Source organism: Pithys albifrons, chromosome 2, assembly GCF_047495875.1.
Source record: "Pithys albifrons albifrons isolate INPA30051 chromosome 2, PitAlb_v1, whole genome shotgun sequence".
Lineage (NCBI taxonomy): Eukaryota > Metazoa > Chordata > Aves > Passeriformes > Thamnophilidae > Pithys > Pithys albifrons.
In genome coordinates, this window is record NC_092459.1 from 33,211,767 (window position 1) to 33,234,815 (window position 23,049).

General features: G+C 39.3%; 1 protein-coding gene across 1 annotated transcript in view; it reads right to left on the minus strand.

The window, feature by feature from the left end:
• Nucleotides 1-3,637: 3,637 nt before the first annotated feature.
• UBE3D (ubiquitin protein ligase E3D) overlaps nt 3,638-23,049 on the minus strand; it is a 79,303-nt gene continuing 59,891 nt past the window's right edge. The window contains exon 10 of the mRNA XM_071547836.1: nt 3,638-5,176. Within this exon, the coding sequence (XP_071403937.1) occupies nt 5,156-5,176 (21 nt within the window). The 3' untranslated portion in view covers nt 3,638-5,155. The remainder of the gene's footprint in view (nt 5,177-23,049) is intronic.

A 23,049-nucleotide genomic window follows, 5' to 3' on the forward strand; every position in this document is an offset into this window, starting at 1 on the left:
GTTGGCTAATGTAAACTGGCAATGGTTCCATTAGATTGGGACAGCTACATCACCTTTATTGTACTTGATGGTCTGTCCTTCATCTGTATAACTCAGTTTATGGCCACACAGGGACTTTTTTCCCAGCTGCACTGTCGAGAAAATGATCTTGTTGCTGGTAGGAGAGCCATGCCCCTTATGATATAGTAATAGCTTTAAAAGTGAGGAAACGCATGTAGGCTAAAAGACAAGATGGCCAGCCCATTGCGGTTGTAATTACCTGGTGTCAGTAATGGAAGTGTAAAGTCTGTTTCACAAGTCCCTGGTGGAGCTGCCAGTGACACAAACACATGGTGGAGTCCATCTGCAGCTCTGTCATTCTCACTGCACTACAGAAAACCCAGTTATCGCAAAAGATAAATACTAAAATGCTCTGCAATCTTGAGGAAGTGATTAAAAGGACATAAGATAAACTGATGTTTTATATTTTGAAATAAACAGTCTTCTACTGTTTACATTGATAAATTGATCCATATTTATATAATCACTGAATATAAGCAGGTATAAGAAATATCTACCACTAGAACACAGATGTGTACAATCCATGTGTAAGATGATCAGACGGCAATGAAGCATGTGGCAGTGAGACCATAGCCTTATTGCCATGTTTAAGAGAACACAGCTGAACACACAGAACCACAGAACTATGGGATCTCAACACAGCTATTACTGTTCACAGTAAAAAAACCACCGTGCTTTAATGTCACAATCAGGCAGTAGACGATACAAATCTTGCTATTGAGCCATTTGCATGTGGACCTGCAGACTTCCTGATACTCTGTGAACATCACTGAATGCCCCATGATGTCTCCTGTGAGGCAATTCAGCACACTCTGAATTGATAAACTGAAGCAGTTTCAAAAGACAGAGTTGCTCAATGGAGGTAAGCTAGAACTTGCCCTTCAACTCACCAATAAGACCAGTATGGCTCTCTGATTAATTCATTTATTATTATTATTGTTCAGTTTATCCTAACCTACTCTAGCAGGGATTTTAAAAAGCCACATTAATTCTGGAATCAAAATAACCCCACTGGGACCCAGTTTGGTATGCCAAATTAACTATCCCAGTTAAATGGTCAAACTTGTTTAAAAGAAGTAGCAAGCCCTACACAAGTACAATTGCCCTGTGACCCGTCAATGACAGAAACAAAACCATTGCCCGTTGTTGCTCATGGCAATTATGGTACTGGTCTGCCAGATAGGCATGTTTTCTGCACCACATCAACAGCCAGTTTTATAATTCAATGGCATATTAGAATTAAAGCCATAAATTTTAGTATCTTCTTGGTGTGATTCACTAGTTGGTAACTGCACATTAGGAAAGGATGCACATCTGTCTCAGTTAATGCAAGTTGGAGATTTCTTAATGTCATTGTTGAATAATTATTATTACTTCAGGACTAACACCATGCTTGGCATTACAGAAAGCAAAAATTAAGGCACTTTTTGCAGTGAAGAATGTAGACTGTAACAAACAAAAAATGCTGGGGAGAGAGGGCAAACAATAAGAAGGACCAAACATTTTGTAAGAGCCAACACCTATCTTGGTGCATGCTTTTCCATCTGCATGGAGATACTACCTGCACACTTCAAAACTAAACAAGCTTTCTGCTATGGGTGTATCCAAACATGGTATTCAGACTAACTCTAGATGCAAAGAAAATAACACAGTAACTATGCTTTGTACTTACACTACTTCTCCAAATGCTGATGCCAACAAGCAAAGAGCAAGATTAAATATCATGCTATTCAACAGAGAGAGAAATGGAGGCAGGAGCAGAAATAGGCAAAGATCAAGGCAGAAGCCTTGAGGGGAATTCGACAGTTTTTCTGAACCTATGTTCATTTTTTATGAGTCCATGGTTCACTGCAAAGATAAAAAAGGCCAAGTTTTGCTTTTATAAAGAAGTTAGAATGCAAGAAAGTGTCAAATGAAGCTGTCACATCTCAAATTCACTACTTGCTCAGTAGGAAATATGACATAACGAATAGGAGCACAGAGGGGGAAAAGGCAATAAACTTGTCTTCAGAAACAGGAATATTGAGTAATGTATTGCCTGGTACCTGGGAAATCATAAGACCAGTTCTTTTCTGAACATGGCCAAAGAAATCTATTTTCAAATGGAAACACACCAATTACATATTATGCATTAGCAATTATATATTATCACATATGTTCTCAGTAATTTCAATAGTTAAATGTCAGTGAACTTCTCAGAGGTAGAACTGAGGAAAGGGAAACATGACACCAAGTGTGCCAATTTGACACCAAGTGTGTCAATTTGCCCTACCCCTCCTATAGACACAGACAGACAATTGTCAACATTGGAAACCTGGGGAACAAAAATGTCCCCAAATTGGAGGGCAACTTGACCAGAATTTCTTTTTTGGGGGCGGATTTCACAAATTCTACTTCCAGTTGTGGTGGACCACCCTGGCCAGCAGCTAGGCACCCATCCAGTATGCTCAGTCCTCCACCAGCATGATGGGGCAGAGAACCAGGAAGAAAAAAGCAAGGAAACCTATGGGTTGAAAGACAGTTTAATATTTGAAGGAAAGAGATAAAAAAAAACAACCAACCAACCAAAAAAATAAAGAAACTAAGTGATGCATATGCAGTAGTTCATCACCTTCCACAAGCAGACCAAAGTTCAGCTGTTCTCTGAGCAAGGAACACCTTGGTAGACACCCCTCTCTCCCTTTCTTCCTCTACCCCCAGTTTCACTGCTGTGCTTGATGCTGTATGGTGTAGAATATCCCTCTGGCCAATTCAGGTCAGCTGTCCCTGCTGTGTCTCCCCCCGCTAATTTCTTGCCCACCTTCAGCATGTTTACTGGGACAGGTGGGCACAGGTGGGAAATGAGAGAAAGTTCAGTTATAGTCAAAACACTGGTGTGCTTCCAGCACTGTTGCCACCATAAATCCAAACCACAGCATCATACACACAGCTGTGAAGAATGTTAACTCCACCCCAGGCAGATCCAGCTCACCAATGTATAGGGTAAAAAAGAACAAGGAAAAGCTTTAAACATACATGGGCAGAGGACAAACTGCCAAGAAATTTCATGTTTTAAGTGTACACACTGGGCTTGGCACTCTCTTCTCAGAATTTCCTTCCTGAGTCTGCTGCAGCACTGACACTGTGGTAATATGATGGGAGCCATTAACTCCTTCAGGTGAGAGAGAGACCAGGCTGGAGTGGGGTGATTTGTCTTTCTTCTCTGAAAGACCACTATCCCAAAATAATACTCCCAGTCGAATGTCTGCACTCATTATTCTGGAGCCATGTATGTTATCACAGAAAGATTAACTCTTTATGGCCACAATACCAAACGAGGCAGGACATGACAGAAACTGAATGTCAAAAGCCTCCATATTCCCTGACCTCCAAAGAGGCAAAACAATAAAACAGGTCATTTAAATAGGCTGAAAAAGATTTTAAAGTTGGACTATTTTGGTGTGATATGAATTACTTCCCTCTGAATATTGCTCAGTCATACTCTGGAAAGCTGAAACTATACAGAAATTAAACAGAACAAACAATAAACTAATTTAGAAAAAACACTTTATTCATAAAATGAGTAAATATTGGTGCACAGACAAAATATTTGGAGATAGATAATTTATTCCCTGAATACAACATTCTTAATAATTTTGTTCTTCCTTCAATACTGAAAACAAAAGTAACAACAGAAAAATGATATCTGGACCAGGTGCTGGGAGGCCTCAGCTACCTGCCTTTGGATACGTAAACCTCAGGTGTCCCACACTTTGTAGGCTCACTTCTTACATTAGGATCATTTAATGAGTAAAGGGCATATTAGCTTTCCTTGAAATTCAGACTCATCTAACAAGAATATTCCCTCTAGAATTCACTTTCCCAAAATATTGCTGTTTTCCAAAAAGGTAGCATCTTTTAATTGTAAGAGTTTAAAGATGGAGTTTGAACAAGCGGGCCTCATAAAAGCTCTCTACTTTTCTTTTTTTTTTTTTTTTTTTCTGTTTGGATACCTTTTCCTATGTATTTTGAGAACACAAGAATTGTCTCACCAGGTGAAATGAACTGTTCCAGTACCTAAATAACTGTTTTGCTAAGAGCAGTTATTTAAGGAAAACTGCAGCTAAGCGAGGCAGATATGGGATAAAACACTGGAAGGGTCTGGGATATCTGGGGTAAGAGAGATGATTGATATCAAAGGACCACCTCCTTCTAACTCATGAGTAGTCCATCCCAGTGAGCAGGAATTGAGGCAAAAAGTCCAGGAGGTTTCTTTTCTGATCTTTGTTGTATGAACTTAGGCCATCCTGTTCCCTTGGATAAGGGAAGGCAAAAAATTGGTGTCAATTAAGTAAGTAACCCACTCCAAAACAAAAAAATCATAACAGCTTCCATGTCCCATGTAAATATGCTATGTTTCCATGGAAGGCAGCTGAGATCCACAACAGAGAACGACAATTTAGAACAGCTGCATTGACTTTCCACAAGTATTTTGCACCTCCAGCAGTTTCTGCAGGGTCAGCCTTCACACATTTGGTTCTCTCTTGAAGCTGAAGGAATAATTATTCCAAGCAACCATAAAGTCTTGATTCTCCAAAACATTATTAGTTTTAAAAAAAACTCACAAGCAGTAACATACATGATAAACACATAAGTTTTACAAAACCTAAGTTTATGTTTTAAAGTTGGACCTCTAACTTCACCCAGAAAAGGAAAGAACTTACATTAGTACCCATGACATTAAATATTTTTAAATATTTGCTACCAGTTGTGAACTTTCCTAAGGACATGTATACAGCTGTCAAACACTGATAAAGGTAGTATGAGATACAGAGAATTTGCTTTTGGCAATGAAGACATCATAATGGTCATTCCAGCTGGATGTCAGAGGATTGACAGGTAAGTTACAATTAGAATGGCATCTAAAAATGTACTGGATGTACTCAAGTCTGTCTTTGGTTTTGAACACATTCAGATGTGAAGAATATGCACCACACACCCATTTTCTTTTGGATTGCCAGTGGATTTTTTCTAGAAGTCACACCATTGGAAGTTATCTGTACTTATTTCTGCTGAGAATAAATTTGAGAATAGTTTTCAACTGTATCTGCATTCTTCACATCTTCAAAAATGCAACCTATAAAAGGAAGCAAAAACAATACTCTGATTAGTCTCTACAGTGCAGGTAAAACAAAGACATTTCTCTGTACCAACAGAAATTAAAAGTTGTAATAATATTTTTACTTAATAACCCACTAATGCAATGAGAAAACAGAGACTATATTTGAGAGCAGTGTTACTTTCCCACCTCTTTTCTACGTAATATGTCTCCTAAATATTTCTAAGCTTTCTTTTCCCAAGCTCAAGCACTGCAAGTGTTGCTGAACCATATATAAAAACTTTTTTTTTCTGCAGAATAACAAAGCACAAGGTACTCATCTCATTTAACTTAAAATACTATCTGATGGTATTTTTAAATGACCTTAGATTAAATCTTTGACACATTCCCTGTTTTTTCTGAATATTAGTTTATTTGAACAGTGCTGTCACTATAAGTCAAATCGTGATTCCAAAGTCATGATGAAAAGTTCCAAGTCATACAGAAAAAATGCCTTACATTTTAAAAATGCCAGGAAACAAAATCCTACTCTAGGAAATAAGACAAATACGTGTATATGATCAGAAGACAGCAAGCAAGGTACCTCTTCTCTTTATTGGACTAAGCCAACTGTGCAACATCTATTTAGAGGAAAGGTGATCTATCAAAGACAAGAGACCTATAGGATTTCTGCTGTCCTAACTCATTTGTTCTTGGTCACATGCATGCAGCAGTTTCTTCTGTATGGTTTCAGTTTTGTTTAGCTTTCCTCAGGATCTGCAGGATACTAACTCAGCAAATTGTTAGCTGACTGGAAACACGATCACACATACAGATTCTTATCTGCCAAGAAGATTGGTTCCATATTTTTTGCTGATCACAAAGACAGAAAAACAGATGGACAGGTGCCATCACAGAAGGCCACAAAAGAAAGAAATTTAAGAAAAAGGGAACTAAAAAAAGGAATATGTGGTTACACAACTGTCTTCTGAAAATACATAATCTGTTTCTCCTACCCAGTGAAAAACAGACAAGGAAAAAAATATCTGAGATAAACACTTCCCCCTTTGCTCTTTCCAAGACCTTTCAACAGTCACCTAAGTGACTACCATCAATTACCACTTCGAATTTTCAGAGCTGACCCTCAATCACCACTTTACTTAATACTGTGACTAAAGAATGTTTGAAACATGATCAACCAGAAGGAATTGAATAAAAGCATAAAATGCCCGTGAGTTTTCAGAACAGAAGGTAAAACAGAGCTAAAACATTCATTTTGGATTCTATGCCCAAAGTAGGTTTGAGTGAAAAAAAATACAGCAGTCTTTAACATATCTAAGAGCCTTCTCAGAGAATCAGTCATACAAAGAGTTCATGACTAAATAACATGCCTACAAGGCACAAATGAGACATAATGATAACAATTCTTGATTAAGAATAGAAAAAAAAATCATGCAAACTCACTTACTGAACACTCTTGCTACTCCAACACTAACTGCAATAACCTATTAGAGAGTTGCAAAGTTACTACCTGAAAGGGTTTGCACAGATACCAACACTGAGATGCCTTAAAGCTTCTGCATTTACAAATAATTTTTTTCTTCTTCTGAACTAGCACTAAAGTTCAGAAACCTGAATTTTCATATCTTAGATTAAATATAAGGAAGAAATTCTTCATTGTGAGGGTAGTGAGACACTGGCATAGGTTGCCCAGAGAAGCTGTGGATGCCCCACCCCTAGAAGTGTTCAAGACCAGGTTGGACAGGGCTTTGAGTAACCTGGTCTAGGGGAAGGTGTCCCTGTCCATGACAGGGGGGTTGGAACCATTAAATGTTTCAGGCCTCTTCCAACCAAAACCATTCTATGATCTTACGATTCATGTAGGAAATGCATTTTCAGAAATGTCTGTAGGCGAAGCTGACCAGAAAACAAATTGCTGGCCAGGGTCAAAGTCTGCCTGCTTTCCCATGAAAATCTCATCATTCTGACATATTTCCACTAAGTATTTTCATTCAGCTCCAACAACATATTCCAACAAGTAAATTGTTACCTCAAAAGCATTTCTGTCAGCTCAACAAAGGAGTGTTGTAAAAGCTAAGGACTACTCATCATGTAGGGACATTTATCCACTATGCCAAAGACTCCTGCCATCAAGGACATAAAATGAAATGGAAATCAATATCTTTGTCACCTTTCTCATGATTCAGTTGCTCAGATGAATAGAGACAGATTCATAAATAACAGCAAACGTAAAACTTTACCCATGTGGAAGAATCGTACAGGCTAGGGATGAAATTCTAGCACCAATTAGGTAAAAGATAGAATAGGAGATTGGATTGCAAGAAAGCAAAAGAATGATCAAGATAAACAATAACCATTTAAATAGACAAGATTCAAAATTTTAAGCAGATTTTTCTACCCGAGATTGCAGATTCCTTTGCTACACAGTTTTGAGGCACCATTAGGGTGGATATACTTGTTTAACTTGATTAAACACTTTTTCTCTCATTTGAGAGGATTATTTGCAACATAATGTTTCCCTAGACTGCCAGGCTCTTCTACTGCCCAATAAATTGAAAAAAAAAATCCAAAAGATAATCATTTGTCACTGTCTGTATTTATATTTGCTACCAATGTGAATGAAAAGAGCACATTAGATCTCCTCTTCAGCTGACATAGACAAAACCAACAAAAAAGAATAACACAAGGAAATCATACACTTTTTAAAAAACACCTGCAACCATGAAAATATTTGAGAACAAAACCAACCAAAACTATACCACTTATAAAGTTTCACCTTATCCAAAGTGCAATATGAAGCATATAAAATATTTCTTTATTATACTGTTTCTGTAGATACAGTTGGATCACTAAACAGCAGTAAAGTCTATCTTCTACATAATAAATGAATAGGTTGGGAAAGTGAGACCAAGTGGTTTTCCCCGAGTTCTCCATCTTTTAGGATGCTTTCAGTTCAAGACAGACAACTACTGGCCTCCTCCAGCTCTAGCAGCAATGCTTTCAGCAAAGTCTGCAGGTCAAGTATTTCACTGCTACTAGTGCACTTTGAAAGAAAAATAATGTGTCAGACAGTTATCTCATTTACAAGCTAAGGTTTATCACTAAATTCAGAAAAAAAGTAATTTCTCTAATCATTTTTTTTATTGACCTTACCCCAGCACATTGTCCCCTTCTTAAAAGCACTCACAATAGCTAGTATTAATCCACCATTAAGAATGATTTATGCACTCTACTTCCACAGTCCTATGACAGGAGACATTGTTTTTTTCATTTCCTCTCAATTATTTCTGAATATTTTAAACTTACTCTACCACAGAGTATCAAGTGCATCTCAGCCCTCTACCCCATTAATTTTCCACAGAGCCAAAAGCTGCTAAGACCTCTGGATAGTGAACAAACATAAAATCCACATTTTCAAGCATTTTAAGAGATATCAATACAGAGGGAGCACCAGACATATGAATCATGTGTGTTACAAAATCATGGTTTTGGTAAACAATAAAGCAGCAGAAACTATGTTAAAATGTCTTGGGGGTCAGAACAGGTTAAGAAATCCATGTTGTGATGTTCAGTTTTAGAATATCTGCTCTCTTAGCTTTTCCAGGAAAATCACAGAATCATAGAATGGTTAGTGTTGGAAGAAACCATAACGATGATGTAGCTCCAACCCCCTGCTGTCACAGCCAGGGAACCTTGCATGTGACCAGGTTGCTCAAAGCCAGATTCAGCCTGGTGTTGAACACTTCCAGGGATGAGGCATCCACAGCTTCTCTGTGCAATGAATGGGTAAATACAAAATGTCTAACTGTTAAGCATACTCCAGAGTACATCAGAATACATAGGAATGGTACTGAGGTTTGAGAAAAGCATCCTGACAGTGAGTTTACTTAGGCAGTCAAACTTCACAACAGGTTGCCCAGACAAGCTGTGCAATCTTCATCTGTCTTCCGCATATTTCAAACTCAAGTGGAAACAGCCCAGGGCATCCAACTCTCGCTGACCCTGCCTGTGGAGTGTGCTTGGATGGGCACAGACTCAGCCATTCTGAGACTCTGACAGTTTTGTATTTGTACATGCAAGTGAGTGAAACAGCAGTGCCATGCTGGGGGAAACTCCTTTAATAGAAGCTACAAAACCAGATGCTGGCAACAGTCTTTCCTCAATAGGAAGAAGGTAGGTATGAGGTTATATGTTTCTGTCTTTCTGAAACCTTCTAGTAATACTTTATTTTATAGAGTATTGATGTAGATTAGACATAAGGAAGAAATTTTTCTGATGAAGGTGGTGAGACATTGGCACAGGTTGCTCAAAAAGGTTTGGAAAGCCCCATCACTGGAAGTGTTCAAGGCCAGGTTGGATTGGGCTTTGAGCCCAAATACAGAGGAGTAAAAGGTGAAAGAAAACAGTTGTAATTTCAGAAAGTATTTCGAAAACTGTGGACATCTAATGAACTTGAGAGACAAAAGAAGGTGGGTCCACATAGCAGAAGCTGGTGAAAAGAAATCTCTTCTACCCAAGCAGTAACACTGTGTGAGCAGGCAGAGCAGATGACTGCTGTAAGAAGAGCAGGAGCATGATAAAGGCAGCTAAGCAATGTACTTTGAAAAAATGCAATCTGCAAATTCAGTGCATATCATGTCTTGTGGATCTGATGGCAGAGGAAATGCAGCATGGAGAGAAAATTATTTTCTCAGCTAAGCAAAGGAAAAGCAGTTCAATCTTGGACCAGCTGTAAGAACCAGAAAAGAAGCCAGACCCTTATTTTCACAAAATGGGAAATAACTCATATGCCAAAAGTTGCATTCCTATGTCGTAACACAAGCTTTTAAACTGTTTTTATTCTCTTTAAAGGAGACCGAGTGTATAGTACATAAAGATCCCTCTGTGTGTCTCTCAAAGCCAAAGAATTTCAAATACCTATGTCTCTCCTAAAAGCTAAATGAAAGTATGCAGAAGATACAGAATTTCTCTTCAGATTTAGAGAGGGAATTGTATTTCTGTTTACTCCTGCATAATTATAAAGGAAAATAGTCGTTGAAAGTAGTTATGTATGCTGTGGTTTCAGCAGAAGAAAACGAACCTATTAAATCTATAAATGCTTCCTGAAATATGACTGTGCTGGTTTCTCTTTTTTACTGCACGGCAAAGAATAAAACTCCACCACCAGGCTCAAAACTGGAACTTGGATGTATAAAAGACATTTTACTCTTGTCTTCTTTGAACATTAGACCAATTTTTAAAAACTACCACACACAATTCATAATGCTACATTGTGTTTCAGAAGAACAGAACTTACATGTCTATCTTAAATCATATCTACTGCAACAATCTGTACATAAACAGATAAATATAGTTTAATCCTTCACATGTGCTGCTGTGAAATCAGGAGTAATGGAATGACTACAGAGGAAATGCTGATTACACACCAACAAGGCTGCAGCCTACAATCAACATCAAAAGTTGTACCTGTTTCCACTCAAGGCTGACAGGCAATCAAGCAATGCCATGCCATCCATGTACACAGGAAGAGAATAACCTTCCCAAAAAAGACATGGACAGCTGTGGGCAGACCTGTGCTCCTAGATTCAGCTGTGCTCAATGATATTATATAACAGGGCCATGGTGTGCCTCTGCTGCAAGTTACCCTTCCTCCCTCCCCACAAAACGTCATTTCAAGCTTTCTACCTAGTGTCTGGTGAAATCAGACTGATATGCTAAACTCTAGTCTGCATTAACTAGATTGATTTATTCTAGAAATAAGAAAGAGAGGGCTTGCACAAACAATTCTCCTGGCAGATCACAGGGAAGAGACTAATCTCTGGTGGAAAAGACAGTGAAAAGCTGAGGATAGTGGGGTTTTTTTTCACATATATGGCTGGATTTGGAAGATAACATATTTCAAAGCCTCTGACCAGGCTACTTCACATACAGATTTGTATTGTCACAAAAGCTATGGCTATTGCTAAGTGTTATAGTTTGAGTCTTAATAATTACAGCTAGTACAACTGCTTAGGTGGTTGCAATTATAGTGCAATCAAGTGACCATGTACATAAAATACCTTGAAAAAAGAATCAGAGAATGTGATATAATGATGTTTGTGTGAATATAACTGAGCCTACATATCCCCTATCCCCATACTTAATAATGCACTGATACCACCACAGGGACAACATGCACAAACAGACAGAGAAGGCCATAACCCTGCCTGACACATTTGTCACTCCCAAAACATAAAGATAGATCAGTGAGTGGGAGGTTTAAAGCATCAGCACCATGTGTAGGTCCCAGCTCTATAAATACTTGATTTCTGATAAACTCTTCTCAAAGTTTGGTGTTGCCACAGCTGCTGAAAGGGGACAGAGGAGTCAGAGGAACAAGGTCTTCCCTGTGCTCCTCCCATTCCTGCACCTCCACCAGAAGCAGACTGTTGCCATTACCCTATGCATTATCAACTATTGGCAGTGGCCGATTATTAATAGCCACATTAAATCTTAAGAGTTCACCTGCCTACCCATAAAATACAGTTTATATATTCATTCTCACCTAACAATTTGGGATCAAGTCTGCTGATGCACATATAACCTGTTCCAGAAATACATTTTGGCACCAGTGTGAATGAATGGACACAAATCAGATGGCATTAGATGAGTAGAGATGTGAGAGAACATTAACTGCTATATTTACACTTGCTCCCACTGAATCCACAGACCCATAAAAAAGCAGCAGTCTTTTCCAGACTTGAATGTTACCAAGCTGTTGCATATTATCCCTAGATCTCTGGGCTGCTTTGGGGGAGAGTAAAGGCATTTTTAGAGGAAATTGGAGAGGTAGGCAGTGTATCACTACTAGAAGAATGAGTGGACCCAGAGATAAAATAACAGAATTATTAAGGCTGGAAAAGAACTCCAAGATCATCATTGATCATTGAGGTTCCTACCCTGACAGTGTAGTATTTACTTGCCCTAAGAGGGACAACTCTGTGGCTATACTTCAACAGCAAAGTTGTCCTCTGTTTCACTGATGTTTAGTTCTTTTTTTCTGTACTGAACCTTAGGTCACTGGGTGCCTGTTTCCCCTATGGCACAGAGATCATGCAACTAAATTTGGCTGTTCTAAAATCCCCTCCACAGCCAATCAGTGGCAGCCACTTATCATGACATGGCCAAAATAATTGTTCTAGGTTCTCTCAGATAGGGAAAGTTTCCTAACATGTTTTAAAAGCCATGCAATGAGAAGCCTGGTTTTGAGTATGCACCAGACCATGAAAAAGTGTTTTATGTAATTACCCTTCTTTGGCATTTTTGGGCTAAGCAAACCAAGGAACCATCAGCCTGTGCTCATAGCAGGAAAACTTCTTATCACTAGGGTGGCAAGTCTTAAATACTTTACTCTGGGGAAAAACAAAAGATTTCAAACAAAAATGTGACCAAAGGCCGATGTCATCCTGGCCTGTATCAGGAATAGAGTGGCCAGCAGGACTAGGGAAGTGATTGCCTCCTTGTACTCAGCACTGGTGAGGCCACACCTCAAGTGCTGTGTTCAGTTCTGGGCCCTTCAAGTCAGGAAGGACACTGAGGTGCACGAGCGGGTCCAGAGAAGGACAACAGAGTTGGTGAAGGGACTAGAGCACAAGTGCAGTGAGGAGCAGCTGAGGGCTGGGAGTGCTTAGTCTGGATAAAAGAGGCTCAGGAGAGACCTTATCACTCTCAACAACCACCTGAAGAGAAGTTGTAGCCACGTGGGGGTCTGTCTCTTCTCCCAGGCAACCAGAAACAGTGCAGGAAGAAACTGATTAGAACATCACTCTGATGAATTACTTTCTTCTGTACAAGATGGCAAAAATATGAAATATAAGCAAAACGACCAAGCTAAAAGAGAATTAGATTTCTTTCATTCAATTGCTTACTGGAATTAATTGCAAACAAAGGAAGGATTTTTTTTTTTTTAAATACGATTTCTCAATCTGGTAATGTCACTTTCAGGAGGGCGGTCCCGTGGTGTAATGGTGAGCACTCCGGACTCTGATCATAAGGTCGTGAGTTTGAGTCTCAGTGGAGACCGTACCGGGCAGTTCAATGCCTCCCTGCCATCCCGATTCCGTTAGATCTCGGATGCTCAGCAGGGTCAGCCCCGGTTAGTACCGGGTGCTGTGACAGTCCTGAGGACTTCACTGTCACTGTCCAAGCTCGCTCGGCCGTGGCAGATGGACCTTGGGACTTAAAACGGTGGGGCCAGTTCTGCGCACGCTGTGCCTCACCTAAAAAATCCACTGTGCAGGCTCGAAGGGCACACCCCTGCCTGGGGAGAGCCCTTCCCAAATCTTCGTTCGTGAAGTTTGGACATACATATACATACAATGTCACTTTGAGATTTATGAAATAAACTAGTCTATAAATCAGCATGTATTCTTTCAACTAAAAGGGCAGTTAAATGCCTCCCTGACATTAGTACTTGGATGGGAGTTAAATGCCTCCCCGGATTAGTACTTGGATGGGAGACCTCCTGGGAAATGCCGGGTGCTGTAGGTTCTAGTCCTGAGGACTTCACTGGCACCGTCCAAGCTCGCTCGGACATGGCAGATGAACCTCAGGACTTAAACGGTGGGGCCAGTTCTGCGCACGCTGAGCCTCACCTAAAATCCACTGCACAGGCTGGAAGGGCACACCCACGTGGGGACAGCCCTTCCCAAATCTTCGTTCACGAAGTTTGGCCCATACATACATTCTTTCAACTAATCCTGCCTAAAAGTATTAATTTCTTATAAGAATGAAACTAGATCTGAAATATGCCAGAGATAAATGAGAAAAAGCAAGAGATATCCGCGAAGTCCCAGGCTGTGCACGTGTACTGCAAACTATCTTTTTGCTAACATAACAGTTGCAAGTCCACTAAAACTTTAGAAAAAACCCATAAGCAGCTTACAAAACCAGTAGAAAATAAATCTTTGCTTGTTTTTATTTTATATGAAGACAACCCATTTTTTAAAAAAAATTTTAGATCAAGTAGTTCTTTGTGTGAAATAAAGGAAAAGGGTTTTTGGGCTGGTTTTGTTTCAGAATGAGATGGCTATTAATCTTTTGTTTCTTTACATCTACAAGTTCCCAAACTTCACAGCTTTATTTTGTTTTCTGCCAAACTGTCCTCATTAGCCTATACTATTTTTGTTACCACAGCAGACGTTACTTCTTGTGGTCCCCATCATTGAGTACAGAAATAGGAGTATTATTTATCTTTGTTACTCTTACATACACTTTCTCTCTTGAATGTAAACTGTAGTGAGGGATGTAACTTGATATTAATGTTGCATTGCAATTACTGATACAAAGAAAATCAGGCTACAAACCCCATGGAATTCAGGATTGTGTTAGTCAACATCAGATGATGTTTGGGTTTTACTGCAGTAATTACCACACCAAACTTCAAACCAATAAGGCAATTGGAGCAGCACATACATTTCTGCATCAAGTGGTTCAAGTGGCTTTAAACTGCTATAGAAAAGCCATTTGTTTGAGCACATTCTTGCATGGACAATTGGGAAACACACAATAACCTAAAACTAAACAAGGCTCTGGAAGCTGCTGTGTCCATTTGCAGCACGGAAGCTGTATACTAAAGCTAAAGATATGAAAAGAAATTAATGCTTGGCATCCCAAATGGAAACAATATGCAGCTTCTAAAAACTTCCCTGCCTTGACGAAAGGTGTGGCACAAGGGCTGAATGGGAGAAGGGCAAGTCTGCCACACGTTCACAGACTGCTCCCAGTGGGCCATTCCCCACTCACACACACAGCCTGCTGTCACAGCAGGACTTGCTCCAGGCCCATTTCCTGGAAGTCATGTCGGTCTGAGCCTTTGTTGTGTTTTTGCAGTCCTCATACCACTAGATTTCTTTGCACTCTTGGGAATCCATTTCAACTGAACAGCATAAATAAGGCTGCTATATCTTTCCCAGAAAAGGAAAGAGGTGACACACTGCTGCTACTGCACCCCTTACAGTATTTCAGCCATAAAGAAGAAAAGAATGAAAAAAGCCCTGAACACGGCAATATGCATAGTCTGGTGTTTTACAAAAAAAAGGAGCAGGAGGGGATGCACCACTACAGTTCTAAGCAGAGAAATATATGGATTTATCTTGTTGATCATGAAGCAAGTGAATTGTACCTAAGTGCCAACATAATCTCTCTTTAACATTTAATCACTTCTCTCAAAAGTAAGTTGACAAAGTATGGTGCATGTCAGGTGTGAGATCAGAACAAAGACTTAATGTCTTTGATTAGAGGTTGGCTAAACCAGAAGTGCAATGTTCTGGTCATTTGCATGGCTGTTGCTCTCAATTAGATACTCTTTGGTGGTATTGTCTGCAACATCATTCATGAAGTATCCCATCTCACCGAAATACCGTGTTACTATATTTCAATCCTATTTGCCTTAAAGAGAGAGAAGGACTAACATCGGTGAAAGAGAAGCACTGGTTTCACGTCTTTATTACACAGTAACACACTCAACTGAATTCTAAACTGGCTAATGTCTTTTCCCTCTCCTTCTCCTGTACCTTTAGCCATGAAATATTGTAGCACACACTAAAACAAAGGTGACTTTCAAGTGCTGAATCATCCAAAACAGAAAAACGAATAATAGTCTTTTATTACCAGCTTAGTTTTCCAGCTCGAATGATCCTTTAACCATAAACTAACATTTTCTACATTATTCCCTATTAGTGAACCATTCACCACAGTAACTCAAATCTTCTTATTCCTGTTTTTAACCACTACTCCTAATAATATTCTCACTCCAATCAATCCTCTTCCCTTAAAAACGCACAATACACCTTCTGTCAGGATTTACCTCCAGCCTGTATTGTCACATATACTACAGCAGGAGATAAAGTCACCATGCAGACCGCTCAGTTTCTCCAGGAAAAACAATATTGCTACAAAAATAGTTATTTGTTTCCCAGTTGCAGCAGCAGGTAAAATCTGCAAGCCAGAATCCCCATCAGAGCCCAGCTGGAGATGCTCGTTTCTTGCTTGTGTTGCTTGTCTTTTTTCTCCCCACAAACTTTCCTGCCCTTTATAGGAAAAAAATAGCAGGGTAATATTATTTCAATTTTAAAAGCAATATGGTGTAAAACTAAAGAGGATAAGGAACTGAACTGGAAACATAACAAGAAAGGAGAAACCAGTATATCTTGCTAAAAACTGAAGTGCAGGCAAGCATTTGCACTAAATAAAACAGATGGAATTGCTGTGATGCATTATCAAGGCTATCACACAAGCATCAACTAAAGAAATTATTTGGGTTTCCCTCACACTCTCCGTAACTCTCAGTGTAATAGCAATACAGTTACTTGCAGGATTCAGCACTGGCAAGACACCAGAGACATTAGATATTAATATTGTAGGTCAATGCATCTTTGAATTTTAATTAAATGAAAATCAGTCTTTTTGGTTTTGTCCAAATTTAGGTACCTGTTCATAGGTTCTTTGAGGCCAGTCATAAGACAACTTTTTCATCTCTTACACCAAAATACTACAGAAAATGCAACAGGCAGGTAAAACTGACATGAGAAATTATAGAGCAGCACCAGAAGTCACCTGCTCTGTCTTCACATTGACTGTCAGGAACACTATATTAAAACTATTGTAGTAAGGTGTTTTACAAACAAAGAGGCTGCAAAGAAATAAGTCAACCACTTCTGGTTAATAATCTCCTTGCTGATGGCCTGGAGGGAGAAACTGCAGTTTAATTTTTTTATATCTAAAAAGAAAATCTACCACACCCTGCAAGCTAAGAAATGGTCTATAATCTTCATTTCCTGCAATGTTTATAGGTAGTTATGTCACAGAAACCAGTACATAGGTGTAAAAACTGGGTTTGTAAGAGTCTCCCTTAGCAAATGCTACATGAGCAGAGCACACTGTGATGTCATGTTGAAACTGCAGGGATGTCTTCTCTTGTCTGCAATGTTGCCACAGTGTAAGACATGGCCACCTCCTGTGTGCACATCCATTTCTCAACGTACCAAAACCAAACGCTACCTGACATATGATTGAAATACCAATACGATGTGGGGACGGGGCAGAGGGAGCATGACACAGAATGGATGCATCTGAGAACAGAAATAAATTTTATTTTTTAACGAGAGCTACTTAATTACATGCTCCCATTTACATGCAATACATATGATCCCAACAGTCAAGTCTACCATAACTCAAAAGAATGAGGTAGAGGAGATTAAGGGAGAAATGTGGCACTATTAAGTAACACTTTCAAATAAGATAGGTTGAAGAGATGTCTTCATTAGGTTATCTTTTGAAACTTTATGGAAAAAAAGCAAGTTTGAAAAAAATTAGCTGCTTAAATTCTCTCTTTGCTTCCTGGCAGTTAAAACTGGAATGAGAATAAATACCTCCCTGCATGAGGTATGAGGATTAATTTGTTTGTGTATATAAATGGGTATCAACTACTCTTTTATTTTTAACACCTTCTTGGGACTACTGCATTCCTACCAGGGTTCTGCTTTTGGCAAGAGATTAGGATGAGTTAAAACAGGAACAGGTGTTTAGAAGATGATATGGCTGTAATAAAAGTGCTAACCAAGAAGATGAAGGAAAAAAATAATTTATATAAGGCATTCATTTGTATCCTGTGAAATAGATAGACCACCAGAAGAAAACATAAAATCACAGCAACTAAGGGATATTTAGGAAAATGTCTTTGCTTACTACAATGCATTCCCAGGGGGACAGAGTCTGAGCAGAGCTGTCCTTTCGTCCCAGGTCATCCTGTTCTTGTACAATCTCATGATGCCTATTAAAAGTCCAGGCATTCAATAAACACTGCTTAATACTGGTTGGATAATAAAACATTTTCAAAGCCTCTAACAGCCGTAGGAGTTTAAGGCCACTCTCAGTGAGATTTGAGCTCCTAAATTATATCAGGTATTTTTACAGTGCGCATTTCTGGCCTCTAAGATCCCTACAGCCATTACTAGGTCAAACTGATTTTTATTTCTAGGCATTGAGCACATTCTTTTGCCAGCTGCAATCAGAACAAAAGCTGAAAACATACATTTCAAGGCTCAAACTCATGAAAACAGATGTTTTCTTGGTAAAAAGAACACTTACTGACCCTGAAGCTTCATAAGAAAATACAGAATTACCATTTTTAGAACATTTTTCCCTTAACAATAAGATAATTGAAGATAAAAGCTCTCAAGTGGTTTGTTGTTTTTTTTTGAAAGCAGGCTGTGCTCAAACACCAATCCTGCAAGTTAAACCTTTTTGCATAAAGATATATTTTTAATTTCCTACAATAGTAAAAGCAAATAAAGCAAGCCTTTTAAAAGCAAAGATTTATGGGGGAGTAGGTGTTGCAAGATGTAACAGGTTTATTATTACTTTGTTTGGTGCCATACTCCAGGACTGTGTCATATCAGAGTAGGACATGATGTACAAAATTAATATAATTCAACTATGGAGATACTGGGAAGACAACCCCTGGGCAGCACAACTTCTCATCTCTGGGAATTCTCAGCATGGCTGAATCTCAAAAGTTAGACTGAGGGTATCATAAGAGACTATAATGGTTGTCTAGACTATATTGGATTCCCTTATGTCTTTCACTATGAAAAAGCTTGCCTGTAGAAAAACTGATGGAAAAAATGTAGTAATGTAATTTCTGCATGCTAGATGTTTATTTTCCTGGTATTGTAATATGATTCTTGCATTTTAAGAAGGTTTAATACAATTAACTTTGACTTCAGTACATTTAAGCTGCATCCTTTCTAAGTATTTCTTGTCAGTAGTCACCCATGAGGGAAAAGTTTATTAAATTCACAAGACAGTGAGAAAGGTTTTAGAACGACTGACAGCAGAGAATTATCTCCTTTAAAACAATACTGAAGAAAACAATTTTGACCTGAGACAAATTCACATGTCCTTTTGATTCTACAGATTTCATCAACAAGAACATGATTATTCAGAAGCTGAACTTAGGCCTGTATCATTGATTCTGTACACACATCGGAACAGCTCAATTGTTCAAGGGAGGCAATTATTCATGAGGTGAAGCGCTTATGGGAGTCAAATCTAGACTCATAAATGGGTGTCCCTGACAGGCAACAGACAAGTTCAAATACTTACTTTCCATCAGGACAGAGTTGGAAAATTTTGATGAATGGATCAATTTATGGTAATTTCTGAAGGCACTGTAAGAAAATGAATTAGTTCTCCAAAAGAAAGGTTTGTACATGGAACCACAGAGATTTTAAGATTGAACTTGATTAATTGATGATACTTGATACTTATCTGCCCTAGCAGGGAACTAAATTTAATGAAACACATGGTCCTAGCTATTGCAAACATATGGGGTAAAAACTGATCACGAAAGCCAGAGCAAACATCTGACAGCATAGAATCCAGATGGTAAACCCTTTCTGAATGAGCCTTGTGATCAGATTTCTATCCCAGCATATCAGAAGACCAGCAACAGTGGGAAATGTAAGTTAACACTTTCAGGTAGAGGTCAGACTGACCACACTCTCTGGTATCAGGACAGCAACCTCCACTGGGGCAGCAGGACTGACCTTCTGAAACAATGACCTTTTGCATACCCTAGCATCACCAGAAGATTCTGAATCTCAGAACTCTGGTATTGTTCTTCTCAATAAACCATGGCTATTCAAAAACAGGAACACTGCCCCCCCCAACCCCCCAATTATTCAATAATTCAAAGCCAAACACTCATTCCAAGCACAGCCTTTTTTCCTCCTCAAATGAAATATCACAGATTATAAAAGAACCGTAGTAGCCTTCCATAAAGTATTTCACCACAGAAGTATGAATTTCTCCAGTGGAAGGTTAAGCAATAAACAAATGGTCTTGCAAACTTCCTCCCCACTGTGTTGGCACAGCTGCTGGATAATGCTAAAGGAGCAGGAGGAAGTGACAAGGTTGCACGAACAAGAGGCATGGGGAGATGGAAAGGCTCACTTAAACCAGACTAAATAGATTGCTGCTGAATATAAAACTACAGCCCTCAGCAGCACAGTAAAGGGAGCTAAACCCCAGATCATTAAAACAATCAAAATAAAGGTATAGGCAATGTCATGTGAAAAAACACTGAACGGACATAGTACTAAAATGTCTGCAAATATACTCTGAAAGCAGCATGTTCTATAGAGAGTTTTTCATGGTATTCAGCCTTATACAGACAAGTCACATAAGCAACACAGAAGGCAGCTTTCTCTATTACATCATATTCTGTTAGTTTTGGAAATTATTTTCATGTCTGATTTATCATGTGAAATACAAATAGATTCCATTTGTCTTCCCAGACCTCTAAGTGACACTGCCTAGAAACCCCAGACCTTTGCTCTCTCCAAAGATTTGTTACTTCTTCTAAACTCTGAGGAAGAGTTCACATCCTTAAATAAGTGAAATGTAAAAAAGTAAAGCAAGCAAACAGAAAAACCTCAGGCATTAACACACATTTAAACACAATCACCAAACAAATGTCCCAAGAAAACCCTCAGTGCTGGATTTATAAAGCTGAGTGCAGATTCATCTATTGAACAGTACACCTTCTGAGCCTCTTCCATCAGTCTTATTTATCTACTTCATTTCAAACAAGAACACATAGCTCTGAAACTGAGGGATGTGTGTGCATCTACTACCTCAGCATATGCTCACACTGTGATGAAACCAAAGGGTTCAACAAGAAAGAAATTACTGTGAGCACAGTCATCTCCCTTCACATACATTTTATGCAGCTGATAAACAAACTGTTCCCCCAGTACACTCATATTCTGCAGCCTCTCTTTCCTGTCCACTTTTGCCATGCTTTGATTTAAATTTGAAACAATCTCCTTGGATCATGCACCATGCTTTTAATTTTTCAGGCAAGAGCTATGCACAGCTTTTATCAGTTACTATTAACAGATTGCCCAAGGACACACACAATGAGTCATGGAAAGAGTAAGGATTTCCTGGCTCTTAATCCAATGCTCAGACAAGGGCTCTCATGTTTCCAATTTTTGGGGCCAGCAGGTGGGGGGAAGAGAAAAAAAAGGAAAAAACAATTGACGCTTTTTTAGATAAGCAAAATAGACAACTAGAAAAAAAACCCACACAAGTTCTTCCCCTTCTCAGTTTCAGATAACTGATGTCACAGTAATCACAAAATCTGCTGAAGAGCTTATATTTGGTTTTTAAAAAATGCAATGGCTAGAACAGAGGAAAAAACATTAATCGACAGCAAACAAGATGCAAAAAATTGATGTTTCTTAAAGCAGAAACAAAATAACAAGTTTGTTCCACAAGTCTGGAAACAGAACAGAAAGGAATTTACACACCTTCAGGGCAAGGGCATTTGTGAACCTTGCTCCCAAATGGGAGGGTAGGCAGCAGCATTAGCATATACCCACCACAGAACCAGGAAAAAATCTGTTTGTGAACATGCAAGAAGGTGATGCAAATCGCCTGAACACACTTCAGAAACACTGTGTTACACTAGTCTGTTTAACCTAGGAAGCTGAATCCCTCAAGACCACCTATGAGAGATGAGGAACGTTCAAGAGACAAATATAGATCAGAGCAGAAGTGATGTAGCAGAAGCCTGAAAATAATTAATATCCATCCAAATAATGCCACCTATTCCAAAAGACAATGCAACAGTTTGCAAGATCCATAATGTCAGAAAAGAACAGGAAAACAGTATTTCATCCCCACTAAAGTAGGGCACTCATCATATTCTTAAAAAGGATTCAAGAAAAAAAGAAACTAATTTTGAGACAAGTTGTCCTCATTTATCATGGCAAAGCACAGCTCACACATGTGCTTTGGCAGGACCCTGGATAACTAGCTGATATGAGACCCATTTCAAAAGGAAATAGACGTTAAAACACTGGTGCCAGTCAAAGACATTAATTGCACATATGTATGGGATACTTAAGGACTGTTCATCTCAGTGGGCTGGGATAACAAGATTATTTAGAGAGTACTGTTGAACCAATATTTGCACTCCGAATCCAATCATCACTGAAGAGATATTGAGTAACATTTAACAGGTACAGTCAACGCCCACACTGCAAAAATGGAGCTGGACTCTTAGGGTCTCTACTCACCCTAATGAAACAATTAACTGCAAGGACAGCCCTCACCATGAACAGCAATGACTTCAGCAGAGAATGAGAACCAGGTGAGCCAGGATGTGGTTCTTTCCAGATTCTCAATGAGAAAAAAGCAGTAAGTGGTACAAGGCCAAGGTACTTGATGCCCTCTGTGCCTCAGTCCTTACTGCTACAATCAGCCTGCAGGAACCCAAGGACCCTGATACCAGTGGGCAAGTCTGTAAGACTTCCCCTTGGTGAAGGGGTAACCAGGTAACAGAACACTTAAAGTGGACATGTATGTGCAGCAGGAAAAATGTTGCCAGAAAGTTGAGGGAGGCGATCTTTCACCTTAACTCAGCACTGGTAAGGTCACATCTCGAGTGCTAGTACAAGAAAGATACTGACACCAAAATGAGGTAAAGGCTAAGAAGAGGCCAAAAAGATGAGTAAGGGATTGGAGCATCTTTCATATGAGGAAAAGTTGAGAGCTGTGACTGTTTGGGGAGGGGAGAGGGGAGAGGGGAGGGGGAAGAGGGGAGAGGGGAGGGGGGAGAAGGGAGGGGGGAGGGGGGAGAGGGGAGGGGGGAGAGGGGAGGGGGAAGAGGTTCAGGGGGATCATAACAATGTGAAAAATACCTGATGGGAGGGAGTGAAGATGAGAGAGCCAGTACTGTCCACTAACAGGACAAGAGGCAATAAGGACAAATTACAGAGTATGGAATTCCTTCTCAACACTTTTTGACTATAAAGACAGTAGAACGCTGGCACAGGTGTCCC